Consider the following 16,448-nt stretch of genomic DNA (forward strand, 5'->3'; position numbering starts at 1 on the left):
GCTGCCGTTGTTCTTTAGCGTACAGCCCATGTAACAGAACTCATCGACAAGTTCTATCGGTTGTCCGTCCACTCTGATACCCGTTCGAGGTCTCGAAGAGATCCACATCTGCTGGCATCTATCAGGGCGCAGACGTAGTCCACAGTTGAAGCCACCTCCGATACAAGGTTGACAACATGTTGAAGTTTCGTAGTGCTTTCCGCGAATATAACAACATCGTCAGCGTACTCGAGATCGGTCAAGAGGCGCCCTGATGGTGTTAAAATGATATCGGCAGGATACAGATCTACTGTTCTTCGCATAATGTCGCTGCATAATGTTCGTCGAAATTGGACAGGAAGGGTCCTGCCACTACCCCTTGTATTACCCCAGTTTCCACCTCAAACAGTGTTGTACATCCGGCTAGTGTTCGAGCTGCAGCAGTTGATTCATGTCATCAAGCAAGCGAACAAACTCCCCTGGTGCTCCGTCAGCGCGAAGCGCATTGAGAAGACAGCCTCAGTGAGGAGAGGCGAGCGCGGCTTCAAAGTCCAATACCTTCGAATACCGCTGTCAGATTTCGATCACTCTTTCGACGATGAACACATGGCCAACCGTAGGTCGGCCAGGACGAAAGCCAGCTTGCTCGTCGCGCTTTGTTTCTTCGTGACGTTTAATGAGTCGGTACAGGACAATCCGCTCCAATATCTTGTACATAACACGAAGCAAAGAGATTCGTCGATAATTCCTAGGGTCCGTGCTGGATAACTTCGTGTGGAGGGGAATTATGATAGCGTGTTTCCAATGATCAGGTATCCTTTCGTCTACCCGTATTCAACGGATGATCTTTGTCATCTCACGAATCCCAGACGGAGGAAGATATTTTAGCACTTCTGCGCAAATCACGCCGTCTCCACTTCCATTTTTCATTCTTTGAATACAGACTAGAACCTCCGACTCTGTCGGTGGCTCCTCGTTAACCGCATATGCCGGCTTATGAACGTGTTCGAGTTCGGGAGCTAATGTTGTTTGCCGGTTCAGCAAGGTCTTGAAGTGATATCTCCAAATTGGAAGGGTTACTTCACCGACAGCTACTCCATTGACAGTGTTAAGAACAGGAGAACATCTCTTCATTTTGCCGCTTTACTGTTTTAATAGAGCATACGCTTTCCACCGGTTCTTGTCGTACCACACCTTTTCAAGCTCCATCGCTCTTGACGTCCACTCGTTATGGTGGTCTTGTTGCAGTTGACGACGCAGCTTCCTTTTAAGACGCTTTTCCTGTTTAAAGTCACCAGTGCTGCGCGCGACACATATAGAATTGAACGTGGATTTCGTTTCCGCAGATGCAAATGCAAACTTGTTCCGCGGCAATAGAACCGGGGGCGTTTCCCTTGTAGCGCCTTGGATGCACTTTGTGAAGGAGTCCGCATCGCTAAGCTTCTTTCTGGTCCGTACTCCAATATGAATGGACATACGGTGGCGGAATTTCGTTCTGCATTCTTCATCTTTCAGACCTGACATGTCGATTTTCGGCTGAAGAGAAACTCGTCGGTTTCTCTTGTGGACCCGTATCTTGAAGGTGAAAAGAACTGGACGGTGGTCAGAGTCGAACGCGACGTCCCAAACAGCTCTAGATTTTCGGATATCTGACTGAGAAATGTTCCTCGTCAGCACGTAGTCAAGCTGAAGCTTAATAGTCCTCATCTCTCGCTTGCGCTGTTCTTTAGGCGTTAAAGGGTTGACCCCTGTCACGTGAGCTGATGGCGTCGATGATTCCTTTTAAACGTGGATGCGATGATGAGGCCCGTCTGTTCGCACAAGTCGACTAGACGGTCACCGTTGTCCTACGTGCGTTACGCTGGATAATGCCATTTTCGTAGCAGATCGGTCTGCTGTTCAAGTCCTATCTTCGCATTTGCGTCGATTCCGACATTGGCCACCTGCTGGCTTGGTATTTTAGACATCAACGCATTGAGTTCACCATAGAAAGCGTCCTTACTGTTGTTCTCAGCGGTTTCCGCAGGTACGTGGGCACTTACGATCCAGAGTTTACGTCCTCTGCGATCCCGCAGTCGTAGAAAGGCTCATCTAGACGACGTTGAGCTAAATTCCTCCACCAGGCTATTGTAATCGTTCCTCACAGCTATCGCGCAGCCACCTACTTTGTTCTCATCAGCATCGCCACAGTATATGATATATAGTGGTGTAATTTTCGATGCTGATGACTGGCCCATTTCTTATGCGTATTTCCTCCAGTGCAGCAAAAGGCACACAGAGATATCGCAGAACACAGAGATATGTTGTTATATTCGCGGGAAGCAATACGAAAATTCAACGTGTTGTCAACCTTGTATCGAAGCTGGCTGCAACTATAGACTACGTCTACGCCCTGATAAATTCGACCAGATGTGGATCTCTTTGAAACGTCGAACAGGAATCAGGGTGGACGGACAACCGATAGAACTCGTCGATGAATTCTGTTACATTTGCTGTACGCTGCAGCTATGAGAAAGATATTCAGCAAAGATGCGCTAAGGTCACTTCTGCATTAACTCCTGAGTGAAATGTCTGTGGTCGACCCCTATCACCAACAAAGCTGCGAGTGCATCTTTCCGCAATTCGCCCCGTCATGATGTACGGATCGGAGACTTGGGCAACACCATCTATGGTGATGGAGAGGCTTGATTGCAAGTTGCTTAGACGCTACCTTACTACGTTGGCCTAAGGTATGCCACTATGAAGATCTTTACTCAGAAATCGATGTGGTATACCGGCGGATGACACGTGGAAGATATCAACACCTTGCACCGCCATCGAAAGTGGCTAAATTAAATCGTCTTCGCTTCTTTTGTCATATATTAAGGAGACCGGCAGATCGCCTTGTTCAATGAGTTCTGAGGAGTTTGTCGGGTCCGAACTGGATGAAGCCACTTAGCTGAAAAGGGAAGTTCTGGACTGAGGTGGTGAAAGAGGACCTGAGGACACTGGGAGTGGATAGGCAGTTCAGAAGATACGTAAGGTTTCGCAGAATATGAAGTAGCGACGAATGGATTGATTCTGTGCAAGCTCTCGCAGAAGATCGAGAAGGATGGGCAGAGCTGTGTTCAAGAACGGCCTCGGTGAAGATGCGAGTAATCGCGTCAGGCGATGACATCAGCCCGCCGATTAAGTCAATTAAGTCAATATATATATAGATATATCTTGTCGTCTCCTCCACTTTGCTGAACTGTCAAGCACCGTCAGTCCCTGAACTTCCTCCACGCCTAAAGACAAACAAACACCGCGGTCAGTGAAGAGCCAACGACAAGAGTCAGAGGCTCTAGTCTGTATTTAGAAAAAATGAGGGATGGAAAATCTGGCGGAGACGATGATATTAGCGAACATCTACCTTGTCTATAAACAGTCGTGGGAAAGAATATTCGCTTTATTGGGCAATTCATGTGGAGTTCATCAGATGTACTTATCCAAGACGGAGGAGTCACGTGTGACAAGATACGAAACAACTACGAATGATTTCATTTAATGTGACATTTGCTGAAACTCGAACAGGATAGGTTCAGCTCTGCTCAAGGGTAACACACTTGACGAAGATGTGGTCTATGTTGTGTTAATGTTACGCGTAGAACGTAGCCCCCGGTGAAAGCAAATAATCGACAAAATGGACGACAGATGGGTGCACAACAAAACGCGAATTCTGGATTTTCACGAACAAAAGTCGATGTGATAGGCGTGTAGTGAAGCCGCGGGGGTTAGCAAGCTGTTGGAACTATGAAATATCAAATGCTTGGTCTTTTGTAGGTTTCTCCCTTCGTGCTGTCATATTCTTCTGTCAGAAATAAATGAAGCACACATCACAGAACTTAAATAATATCTATTTACACGACCTGATGTGAACCTTTGTTTTCATCGATGCGATAGTGATTACCATGCCATTTTAGATTAACGCGATTTGAAAAAGAATGTAAGGGTTTCGTTCAATACTTTTAATAGATGTTTAAAATTTCAGTGGTATAAGGGGAACTTCTCCAAAACGGTTTACCGCCTCTTAGTGGTGTGGAGGTGAGCCTGGGCGTCGAACTGCGATGCACAGCAGAGGTTCGCCCTCCGGCAGGGTCTCCCAAGCTGAGAAGGAGTTCGACACATCCGACATTCCGACTTCTCAGAATCGGAAGCTTAACTAAGAGTAAACTACTGCTAAGGTTCACCATCGTCTTGGCAAAATGTCGCAAGGTGGCTCCCCGATCCATATAGGTGGGGGCGACGACCTGCGGTGAAAGCTAAGCTCGCCGTAGCAGGGCTGCTTAGTTTGGGGAAACGTCTTTTTGCCACTCTAGCATATTCACTGCCCCAGTACCCTGCACACCGGGCCCTGCCTCCTCAAACGTCAGACGGCATGGAGACCGGTGAGAGGCGATCAAATCTCATGTTGCTCAGGACGTCTTTGATTCTGGACCAAGGCGACACACGCACGACTCGCCATGGAGACTGTCTCAGACTGTGAACGTACAACATGAGAACAGTTTTCACAGACGCTGACCTGCATGCCCTTCTCGGAGCTGCAGAGCGTATCAAATTTCACGTGATTGCTCTGCAGGAGACCAAGTGCAGAAGGAGCGACGTACGACAGATGAATGACGGTACATTCGTCATTCGTGAAGAGAAGGTTCCGTCCCGAAATGTAGGCGGTGTTGGCTTTGTTGTGCACCCATCTGCCGTCCATCTTGTCGATTCTCACGAGATCATGTCACCTCGTCTGGCCATTCTTCGCCTCCGCTCTCTGCGATAAAGACTCATCAGTATCATTAACTTGTACTCACCAACATCAGCAGCTGATGAATCTGAAATGAACGCACTTTACGTCCAACACCATCTATACTGATGGAGAGGCTTGACTGCAAGCTGCTTATACGGCTACCTTACTACGTTTGGCCTAAGGTATGCCACTATGAAGATCTTTACGCAGAAATCGATGTGGTATACCAGTGGATGACACGTGATAGATATCAACATCTTGCACCGCCATCGAAAGTGGCTAATATGAGTATCTTTGTGGTCCTACAATTATAATGTTAGCATTCAAGGTGCTGTGGATTATAGTCCAAACAGCTCTCAAAATATCGTGACACATTTTGAACACAATTTTTAATGTGATCAGTGAAGGGGCGAACATATGCCGAATCAACCCTCACACCGTCAATTGAGCCTGATCAAATACATAATAAATGTAATACAAATACATAATATACATAGAAATTCATAATACTCATATCTTACATCGAATCGGTCTCTACACACATCGAACACTTGCGGCGGGGGTGGAGCTAATCCTCCACGCATAAAAGCTGACGTTGACCGACGCATCATTTCTATTCCGATGAACGACTTCAACAGCATCCAAGCAGAGATCACATCACATCTCTGACACACTCGCTCCTATTGCAACAGCGCTGAGAGCCCTGGCCCGTGTGTTTGAGAACTCTCACCTGGAGCTGGCAGGCCATTTGCATTCTTTTCAGAATGCAAGCGTCGAGCTGCTAGAACGCTCCAAGCCTAAATTTCTCTGTACTTTCTACTCAACTGCAGAAAATCTCGGGAACCACACTACTAACCGCTGTAATCGCTTTCCCGACCCTGTTGACAAACCGACTTGTCCTGTGTTCTATAGCCTCATCAAAACGCACAAGCTGAAGCCCAAGGAGATGAACTCAACATCAGCGACAACATTCAAAATCCGACCAATAATAAGGTGTATGGGAGCACTAATGGATCGATTTTCGTGGTTACTTAATAAAATTGAGTCAAATTTTGCCTAAAATACCATCTCATTTGTCGAACATGCACCATTTCTTTTCCATTACGGAATGCGAATTTTGAGGGCAACTGCGGAATAGTCCTTTGATGTGACCTCACTCTACACGAATGTAAAAAACAGTAAGGCGCTGCAAGCTCTTTCTGAGATGACAGATTTACATGGCAACAACTTGGAAACATATGGGCTTAGTAAAATTCGCATAATAACACTTATCAAGGAATGCCTGAATTGTAATATCTTCAGGTGGTCAGGAAATTATTTCGCACAACTGTGAAGGCTACCAATAGGTCAACGATTAACACCAGTACTGACGTAATGCTTCATGAGCAGAATCGAAGAACCAGTGCTATCGCGTAGACCAATAATGTGTTGGAGATATATTGACGACAGTTGCATCATAACATCAACACAGTCGGAAATGGACAACTGTTTCCAAATCCTCAACTAACAATCGCAATACGTAGGGCTCACACAAGGAATCCCAAAAGAAGGGTGGCTTCCTTACCTTAACACACAAACAAGGGTTTCAAATGGCTTTATTAGAGTAAAGTGGTATCGCAAAGAAAGTTCCAAAAACATCTTATTGCACGCCAAATCTGTACATCCGACTTCAGTGAAACGCGCTGTGATTCGTAATATGTTCAAAACCGCTACTGAAGTATAAACTGGCAACCAAGAACGACATTAATCACGAAGACTAGGAATGAATAATAAGAATAATAATAAGAAGAATAAGAGATAGTAAGAATAGTAATGAATACTTGTCGATAACAAATGAGTTCTTGCCACTTGTACCGCTCTGTGACCTATGACTGCCTGATATTCTGTGTGTAGATCAAGTCACCTGTATCGTCGCTGGTGATCTACACGCAGTAATACTCATTCGCTGGTACACTGAGTGACTCTTGCGTGCTACTAGCTGCACCACATCCGGTGGAACAACACGCAAGACTATTTTCAATGTAGTTCTGTTATCACTACCTTGAACGATTACCGAAACACTGACCCCAGGGTAGTGTGGCACCTGACGGGATAAACGTAGCATTGCTCCAATCATATACTATCTAGGCCTCTGAAGACGGCGAAAAAGCCGAAACGTCAAGCAAATAAAGAGCTCCATTTAAAAAAAAACCTTGCAGGCACACTATTACAAAATATAGAATCTTGTTGTCTACCGCGGGCTTGGAGTTCGGTAGACACAACGGGAACGGTATGGAGAGAAAGGCTACTCGATCAGCTATTCCATTTTCTTGTCTTCACTCTTCTCCTTTTGCTCTTAGTCGCAACCTATCATGAACCAATTGGAGGCCGTCCACGATCTTTCCTAATACCTCCGAACTTACTGATTGCACAGGCGCAAAATTAGAGCCGAGATCCAAAATGGAATGCGCATCACATGAGATGAGTGCATTACTTCCATTTTTCCAGGCTCTGACTGAACTGACTGACTATCACTCTGAAAGTGATGGCGTCGGTACTTTAACTGTTAGTAAACAAAGATCTATATCAATGTTCTTACAGCTTAGAGATATCAATCAAGGCTACGTATGCAACATGGTAAGATTCAAGGACAATCAATCATGGGCACTACTATGATACATTCACTATACTGGAAAATTGAGTAGAGTTGAACGCATTAAATAGATAGAAGTAAGAACTTAAAAAGTAAATCCCGGAAAAGACATGTTGATGTTTTGTGACATGTCACAATAACACTATAAAAGTATCTTCTGATTGACTGTTCTATCCATCGGGCCACGGTTACGTGATCCACCTGATCACGAACTGTTGCATATTCATTAATGTTTTCTTGTTTTGCCAACGAGGTTTAGGTGAAACTTTTTATTGGCCTGACGTTTCGACAAACTCTTCTTTTTCAAAGGCCTGAAAATGGTTCGAGGTCTTCGATACAATGCATATCCCATCAAACTCCTCCTCTCTCCTCGCCAACCCCCGATATTGTCCCAAGTACACCACGCAAGACCTTAAAAGGAAAACAACTGGCCAGTTTCACCGACTAGCGGGGTTGGTAAACCACCGCGTTCTCAAAGATTGTCACCAAGGCGAATGAGATCTACGCACTGTGCAGTATCCTTAAGTACTGGTGTCTGGATAACGTTAAGGAGCTGCATGTGGGGCAATCTTATAGCTCACAGAGTGTTACGAACGGCAAGAAGTCATTGGTAATTGATAAGCACTCATTTTTGTTATTCATGGACGGATTCCTGACGGAAATCCACAATGCTTCCAGTGTCTTCCTAGCAGATATTTCTTTCTCGTGCGCTAATATCGTACATTTCATTTCAAACTCATTTCCATCATGCTTATCATTTTTGTGACGCCCTAACAGTGTCGTCGAACTCCCTCGCCTTTTACCAGCCAAATGTTCCTTGATACGCACGTTTAGCATCCTTTCAGTTTCTCCAATATAAATGGCGTTGCACATTAGGCATTCTATTTGGTAAATAACTCCGATGTTCGTGCAATCACCAATGGACAAACTACGCAACATTCTGATACGCATTGCCTATCGTAGAATCTATTTCGAGCTAACTGTCGCTTGATGCTGTCGTTCGGGATGTTCACCAACACAACATCATTTTGCAGCTGTGCTCGCAAAAGAGTCCGGTGTATAGCAGCAGTTAAGGAGTCAGAGACGAAGGGGATGCACAAAGGAATTCTACCTTCACGTGGGATCCTCACTGTGTTGTTCGTAGTTCGAGATTCGGTGTTAGATTTCAATCTCAAGTAACCGTTTGAACTAGCTTTGCTTATGGCTAGTTTTAGTGATTCCTCCCGTTCTCTATCCCCTCTGCACATTGCTGTTGCTGTTTTGCTCACACCATCAGATATGAAAGATGAACAGAACGGAATCTTTTCTGGACCATCTACGACGTGGAGCCTTCGAGAGGGAAGTTCTGTGTATCGAGTAACACAGTCTCCAATCGGTACCCATTGGATAAATTCACTTTTTGGGCTAGGTTTACAGAACGGTCTAAAGCCACGTATATACATCAAGTATATCGATGTTTTCTCACCTTATTTTCCTGATCTAGAAGGCTTTGTAATATCAACCGATCACCATAGTTTAGACGATCAACCTCGCCCAGGGAAAGAGTGACACGTTGGGGCCCTGTGTGACTCTAACGCGGAGCCTCAGGTGAGAGTGCCCAACCACTTTCTTCATCCTCAAAAGACTAGACATCACAATCAATTAAAACGGCAGTCAAGAACAAACCAGTGAAGATGGGGAAGTTATTCGGAAATTGTTGAAAAAGGAGGTAAGAGAACAGAACAAATTAAAAGAGGAATACCCACCAGATATTAGTGTCGTTGCTAGCGAATGCATTTCAGTGAGCGAAATACACTTGTTGGGTCGGAAGGAGGGAAAAGTGGCCACGAAGTCAGCTGAAGAAAGATGAGTATAGAAAAAGAGTGTAAGAAACAGAGAAATGTTGAAGGCAGTTATGAGATATCATTAAATATGTTATCATGGTCCGTCACCATACTACGTGAACGATACCAGAGCGCTGAAAGTTGCTAGAATCAGAAACACACGGGCAGGCATCAACTTTCAAACGTCGACGTGTGCCAATTTTCATCAAACTTATCTTAGACATTCTACTGTCCCTGGCTTTTACAATATCACAGGAGAAGAGCTCCAACCGCTTTCCAGTTCTATAGAAGTTACTGAACATGAGGCATAGTTTCTAATTTGTATTTTTGCCTAGTGTAGGTTAAAACCACTGACTCTTTCATTAGTAGGGTAAAGTACTAATATTTGCTGCGTTTTAACATAATTGCCTTTCTATGGACTCGAAGACCAAAAACTAGCCCGGCGTGTGTACTTCTGTTCTTCAAGTTGTTGATATCTAATTTTCTGGGACAATCGCCATAAATGGTCACCCTTAGGTCTGCTAACATTCTTTTTAACAGTGTACGGGTCATCTGCACTTTTCCGAGAATCGCAACGGCCTAAAGAGAGAAGAGTATGCTTTTTTTAAAACAATATGTCTAATATCCTCCGAGAAGTTGAGATTACCATCGAAGAAAAAACTCCTAAATCTCTTACAGATTCACAAGTTTTGAGAGTCACTCCATCCATACTATACTCGCTCACATTTCTTTTGCCTACATGTTTTACCAGAGACTTGTAATAGTTAATACGCAGTCCAATCAGACATTTTGGCCAGTGATTTACAGTTCGTACTTCGGAGTGATTATCATGCTAATATAATAACGCGCTTTGTCAGTGAGTAGATGTGTGTGTTTGTTTATGTGTCACGAAAATACTCCACAAAGATGTGAAACCTACCACAAAACTATCACTTACCTGTTGGGAATCTAACCAGCACCACCCACTTTTTATCACTTTTTATGCGAGTCTTCTGCCACTGAGCCTCTGTGAAGAACTATGTGAGATTATATGAACTTCTAATAGCACAGGATACTTCTAGTCAAGTTTTGAACGGAACATGTAAACTCTCATGAGCATGTTCAAATCCAATTCTACAAAGCAGTAAAAGAGATTAGCGTAGATTAAAGGATAAAGGATAAAGTCTGACGTTAATCAATCCGCTTGGGATGCGCTCCCAAGTTCACTTCAATTCACAATCGTTTGAGGTGTACGAACGTGTAACTAGCCTATACAATAACTTGCGGTGCTTAGCCAATGTGTCAAGTCAGTGTCTTTATCCTCCCAGACAAGTCTGGTACCAATTTGTCGATCGATGAAAGGCTTGGTGAAGCACTAGGGCGGATTCGAACCTCCGATCGATCCTGCAGGAAGCGGAATTTCTAACCGCTACACTAAACCCACCTCAAACCTAGTGTAGATTACGCAGATGGGTTGAAAACTTATCGCATTCTCTTTTGAAATATTTTCTTCTGAAGTCTCTCAAATGTAAAGTACCTTTTTCTTGCAGAACTCAAAATAACCAACAAATTGTGATTTATGATTAATCCCTAGCCAATATCTTTTATAACGACTTTTTCCGCAAGGTTTACCAGGATTTACTGATGTAACATACTTTGACTTACTTAACTTAATCGGGGGGCCGCGTATACGAGTCTGATTGCTACCTGCACGTGGTGGCCCTGCTTCAACCAAACGCAATCAAGCGTTCGAGTGTACCTACGAGCTATATAACCCGCACTGTTATATGGCGAAAGATTCCCACACATTGCAAAAAGGTGCAATCGTCCAGCACATCGCCAAAGTCCATAGCCTGAAAGGTCAACTGTCTGAAGAGAGCATGGAATCATTTGCAACAACCATTCGTTTCGTCACGCTGAGCTGCCAAACACTAGCGAGTGAACATAGAGCATCAAAGAAAACCCTTAACTGCAAATTTTGTTCTCTGTAGGTGTTCTGGTTCTCTCAAAAGCTAGTTGAGAAAAACTCGAAAATTTGTGGCAAAAATTGGGATTTTTCTCACATAGGTTTCAAAAAGCAAGGAAAGCTAGAGGCACCAAACTTTGCAGAAATATAGAAGAAATCTCTCTCTACAGATCGTCGCCAGCTTTATTACATCGATATTCAGAAACTCGTGGAGCCTACTTTGTACTAATTTTAACCCTAATTGCGCCTGTAGATGTCTTTTTTTGCTCACTAGCAGCATCAAAATTGCTTTTTCGAGTGAAATTAAGAAATTTGTCACTGTCGGATGAGAAATGTGCTCTTTAAATTCTTTTACGCTAAATGCAAAAACATCACTTTTAGCAGTGATTGATCCCTGACCGTCACAATAAAACATCGAGGCACCGCTCTGAGCCATAAAATCATGTCAGATTTTGCATCAGCATTATCTCAGCAGAGTATGTAACGACCAACTAACAGATGTCCTTCTCGAAGTCTTTGTAATCGCGAATAAATATGCGATAGATGGGGAAAGATCACGCATAAAGCACTTTATCTGCACTACACTTACCAAGTTGAGCCAGCGTACTTGCTTCTCATTGCGGTTATGCTTCTACTTTTACTTAGTGCTCTTACACTTCTGTTAGCTTCTGAAGATCTCGTTTGTCATCCGTTCCTAAGCGAATTTCCGACGCAACGTTTCCGTACAACTGCAAATCTTCAATATATTGAATTGGCTGTAACGGAAGAGTGCCGAAGCAATGTGTAAGCTATGAAGGAAATGAAGATTGCCTCCTATGGCCTTTTAGTACTCAATATGAAGTCACCTCTGGTTAGTTTCAATTCTCTCATATAAAGTAGTGACACACAACTTTTAGGTAGTTAATTGCACTTAAAATGAGTGGTTTTCTATTTTATCACCACCACAACTTTATCACGTTATTTATTATGCATCACATATATTCAAGACTTTAATTGTTTGTGCTAATTCAAAAGTAACCGAGAGCCTTGTTTATAGAAATCTTGATATTTCAGAAAGGGTGTTACTGCCACTAGTACGTTTCCTTTGTCTACGAACTTCTTCTCCTTTCAGAAGGCTTTCCTTTTCGCTCAGGTAATGTGGACTCCGTTACCGCCTTGCACGTACGACGACATATGATTTCGCACGGTTTGAGCAACCGAAGTGACTCCAACATCATCAAGCATAAGTTAGAGCAGCAAAAATGTTAAGTCGTCCATCTTCAAGACTGGCTCAAAGAGTGCAGTAGTTTCATTACCAGAATTATGAAGAATAAATTTTTTAAAAATCATTTTGCGGTGAATGAATATGCATCATTAAGGTTTTCTCTTTCTTGAGACAACTTTTCCATTTTTCTAGTCGCAGATATCGGGACCTGAAAAAAAACATTAGAACACGTTTCAGTTGTGAATATCTTCTGATATGCTTTGAAAACATGCTATTCACTGCTGATCTTCCTTCAACTTACAGCACTACGTCTGAAAAAAAAATTTCACTTCTGTTTTTATACTTAATGTTGTGTTCCTAAATTACACTAAATTTTGTACACCTTAATATATGCCCATTTAAAATCGACTCTGCGTCCCTTTTCTCTTTGCTCTTTTCATTTTTGTCTAATTTTCCTACCCTTACTCTAATTTTTTCTTAATTTTCCGACCCCTCTTACGACCCCTCTGTTGAGAAATTTTCAACACATGCTTGACCCTTCTGGTGACTTCAACCAAGAAAAGCGTCTTAGAAAGAAGTTGCGTCGTCAACTGCAACAAGACCGCGATAACGAGTGGACGTGAAGAGCGAAGGAGTTTGAAAAGGCGTGGGAGGACAAGAACCCGCGGAAAGAATATGCTTTACTAAGACAGTATAGCGGCAAAATGAAAATTTGTTCCCCTGCCCTTAACACTGCCGATGGAGTGGCTGTCGGTGAAGCAACACTTCCAACTTGGTGGAATCACTTCAAGACTTTGCTGAACCGGCAAGCACCATCTGTTCCTGAACTCGATCCTGAAGCACGTTCATATGCCGACACATGCGGTTGACGAGGAACCATCGACTGAGTCGGAGGTTCTGGTCTGTATCTAAAAGGTGAAAAATGGAAAAGCTGGTGGGGACGACGGAATTAGAGCAGAAATGCTGAAATATCTTCCTCCGTCTGGGATTCGTGAGATGACAAAGATTATCCGTTCAATATGGATAAACGAAATATACCTGACTAGTGGAGACACACTATCTTAATTCCCCTCCACAAGAACTTATCCGTCACGGACTCTAGGAATTATCGAGGAATTTCTTTGCTGCGTGTTATGTACAAGGTATTGGAGCGGATTATCCTGGACCGACTTATTGAGCATTGCGAACAAATAACGCGCAGCGAGCAAGCTGGCTTTCTTCCTGGCCGATGTACGATAGACTAGGTGTTCATCGTCAGGAGAGTGATCGAAGTCTGGCAGGGGTATCCAGGCATTTCGTTAAGGAGTTGAATGAAGAAACGAAACACCATCACCAACGAATTCAAGCTGCGAGTCTACCTATCCGCAATTAGCCCCATCATGATGTACGGATCGGAGACTTGGGCGGCACCATTTACGGTGATGGAGAGGCTTGATTGCACGGAACGAAAGCTGCTCAGACGGCTACTTGGCTACTTTTGGCCTAGGGTATGCCACAATGAAGACCTTTAAGCAGAAATTGATGTGGTATACCGGCGGATGACTCGTAAAAATTATCAACATCTTGCACCGCAATGGAAAGTGGCTAAAGTAAATCGTCTTCACTTCTTTGGTCATATATTAAGGAGACCGGCAGATCGCTTTCTTCAATGAGTTCTGAGGAGTTTCTCGGATTCGAGCTGGAAGAAGCCACCTGGCCGAAGACGGAAGCTTTGGACTGAAGAGGACCTGAAAACACTCGGCGTGGATAGGCAGTTCAGGCGAGACGTAAAGTTTCGCAGAATATGGAATAGCGACGAAAGGATTGATTCTGTGCAAGCTCTCGCAGAAGATCGAGAAGGTTGGACAGGGCTATGTTCAAAGACGGCACACCTCAGCGAAGATGCGGGTAATCGCGTCAGGCGATGACATCAGCCCGCCGATTAATTCAAGTAAGTCAACTTAATCGACACGCTGATGTCATCGCCTAACGCGACTACCCGCATCTTTGCCGAGGTGTGCCTTGAACATAGCTTTGCGCATCCTTCTTGATTTTCTGCAAGAGCTTGCACGGAACCACCACATGACAATACTCCATGTCCTGTGAAGCTTTATTCGCCTGATTCAGATATCCACGATGAGTGTCTTCGAGTCCTCTTTCAACACGTCAGTCCAGGACTGTCGTTTTCGTCAGGTGGGCTCTTCCAGCTTGAATCCAACAAATTCCTTTGAACTCGTTGAACAAGACGATCTGCTGGCCTCCTCAGCATGTGCCCGAAGAAGCGAAGACAATTTTCTGGTGCTGCTTTCGATGTGGCGCTGCAATATCTTGATACCTTCCACCTGTCATCCGGTACACCACATTTATTTTCGCGTAAAAGTTTTCATTGTGGCATACTGTAGGCTGAAAGTAGCCAAGTATCTGTCTAAGCAGATTCCTTCCCATACATTCAACCTCTCCATCACCGCAATTGGTGATGCTCAATCCTCCGATCCGTAGATCATGATAAGGCGAATTGCGGATTGGTAGACCCGCAGCTTGACTTCCTTTGTGATGGGGGTCGACCACAGGCATTTCGTTAAGGAGTAAATGCAGAAGTGGCCTTAGCGATTCTTTGCTGAATGTCTTTCTCGTATTTGCCGTTGTTCCTTAGCATACAGCCTAGTTAACAGAACTCACCGACCGGTTCCATATGTCCGTCCACCCTGATTCCATTCGAGGTTTGGAAGAGGACCACATCTGCATGCATTTTTCAGGGCGTTGATGTGGTCCAAACATATTCAAAGATAACAATTAATTCCCCAGATTTCGTTGAAGAGGAAATATGTCATGATGTTGGAGAGCTTAACTTAGACGCGACAAAAAAGGATCGAATATGAATATTTGCTATTGGATTTGATTTAAAATATTTTTTTGATTGTAAAGTTGTATTGTAAAGTTTCCAATGCTCCGGTTTCTTTATGCAGTCGCGAAAAAGAACTATGTAGACTAAAGGTACAACAAACAATCGCTTCTACCACTTTTTTCTTTACCTCTGAGGTGAGATCCCAAACATAATCATTCGAAATAGTGAGGTCGAGGTTTCCTAGAAGAATAATAAGAGGGTTTAAAGGCCAAAGGAAAACCACGAAGGAAATACGCTTTGAGTCAACTTAAGTAAGAATTATAGATGGGAATGCAAATTGAAAAAAAAATGTAAAAGAAAGTTAAGGTTTGCTAATTCATTCGAACAACTACGTAATTGAAGATAGTTAGAACGTCAATGTTAAAAAGCGATAATTGTTAAGAAAGAAACACGGTTACCACTTTATGTTATACAGAATACAATATGGTGATGGAGAGACAGGAGAAGGAAATGTTAGTGAAACTCAAAGTAATCAAAATCCAAAGTTGAATTGATTTGAAACTTGAATTTGAAACTGCGCGAGTAATTAATAACCTAGCCTAATGCATGCGATCAATGATGATAATGCAGTTTTTCCTTCCGGAATAGTTGCCTTAAGCTGAAAATGAAGGAGATGGCAGATAAAAATTCCAACACGCCCGCAAGAATATGTTGGCAACTCTAAACGTCCTGTGAGCATGGTTTGAGGGTCACATCGCTATACAATACTATGCGTGAACATTGAAAAACCGATGATGACTGAAAGTGCGCGCTGTCGGCCACCCTCGGTTTTTCAATGTTCATGCATAGCATTGTATAGCGATTTGACCCTCTACCGCGTTCGAGTCTTAACTTGTGATAAAATGGAAGCTTAAGAACAACTTATATATCAATAGATTCCTCTTTTTGAGATCTATCTAAAATCTTGCGTATCGTTGGAAAAAAGGCAAAGTGACGCAAAGTATGAGCCAACAAGCTATATTAGGAACCCTGCACAGCCTGAAGTTAGGATTAAAAGGGTGGTCAGGGACTCAAACTTTTACACTTTGTCGGAACATTAAGAAATTGTTACAGCGACTCATTATTTTTACTTTACATGTTAATTTATTATTTTTATTGATTTGGACGAATTCGATTATGCAACCTCTCCTCTTTTTTTTTCTTCTCCTCTTTATCCTCTTCCAACAATCTTGCAACAGTTCTCGCTTGCGGCCAATTCAGAATATTCAAGTGTGAAGTTTGGTAG

At 43.3% G+C, this 16,448-nt stretch overlaps 6 protein-coding genes across 6 annotated transcripts; 3 read left to right on the top strand and 3 right to left on the bottom strand.

Annotated features, from left to right (window-relative positions):
- Positions 1-53: 53 nt before the first annotated feature.
- Positions 54-302, bottom strand: RB195_022320 (uncharacterized protein; the record flags this gene model as incomplete). The annotated part of the gene is made up of 1 exon (XM_064209402.1): positions 54-302. One exon carries the CDS (start codon positions 300-302, stop codon positions 54-56), a length of 249 nt encoding a protein of 82 aa, XP_064065283.1.
- A 511-nt stretch (positions 303-813) lies between these two features.
- On the bottom strand, positions 814-1,113 carry RB195_022321 (uncharacterized protein; the record flags this gene model as incomplete). Its single annotated transcript, XM_064209403.1, has 1 exon — positions 814-1,113. One exon carries the CDS (start codon positions 1,111-1,113, stop codon positions 814-816), a length of 300 nt encoding a protein of 99 aa, XP_064065284.1.
- A 9-nt stretch (positions 1,114-1,122) lies between these two features.
- Positions 1,123-1,686, bottom strand: RB195_022322 (uncharacterized protein; the record flags this gene model as incomplete). The annotated part of the gene is made up of 1 exon (XM_064209404.1): positions 1,123-1,686. The coding sequence occupies one exon, from the start codon at positions 1,684-1,686 to the stop codon at positions 1,123-1,125; it is 564 nt and encodes a 187-aa protein (XP_064065285.1).
- A 2,806-nt stretch (positions 1,687-4,492) lies between these two features.
- Positions 4,493-4,768, top strand: RB195_022323 (uncharacterized protein; the record flags this gene model as incomplete). The annotated part of the gene is made up of 1 exon (XM_064209405.1): positions 4,493-4,768. The coding sequence occupies one exon, from the start codon at positions 4,493-4,495 to the stop codon at positions 4,766-4,768; it is 276 nt and encodes a 91-aa protein (XP_064065286.1).
- An 8,098-nt stretch (positions 4,769-12,866) lies between these two features.
- Positions 12,867-13,208, top strand: RB195_022324 (uncharacterized protein; the record flags this gene model as incomplete). Its single annotated transcript, XM_064209406.1, has 2 exons — positions 12,867-12,958; positions 13,028-13,208. The coding sequence occupies 2 exons, from the start codon at positions 12,867-12,869 to the stop codon at positions 13,206-13,208; spliced, it is 273 nt and encodes a 90-aa protein (XP_064065287.1).
- Positions 13,209-13,649: 441 nt separating this feature from the next.
- RB195_022325 (uncharacterized protein) lies at positions 13,650-14,059 on the top strand (the record flags this gene model as incomplete). The annotated part of the gene is made up of 2 exons (XM_064209407.1): positions 13,650-13,826; positions 13,964-14,059. 2 exons carry the CDS (start codon positions 13,650-13,652, stop codon positions 14,057-14,059), a joined length of 273 nt encoding a protein of 90 aa, XP_064065288.1.
- Positions 14,060-16,448: the final 2,389 nt, after the last annotated feature.

This window comes from Necator americanus, chromosome X (assembly GCF_031761385.1).
Source record: "Necator americanus strain Aroian chromosome X, whole genome shotgun sequence".
NCBI lineage: Eukaryota > Metazoa > Nematoda > Chromadorea > Rhabditida > Ancylostomatidae > Necator > Necator americanus.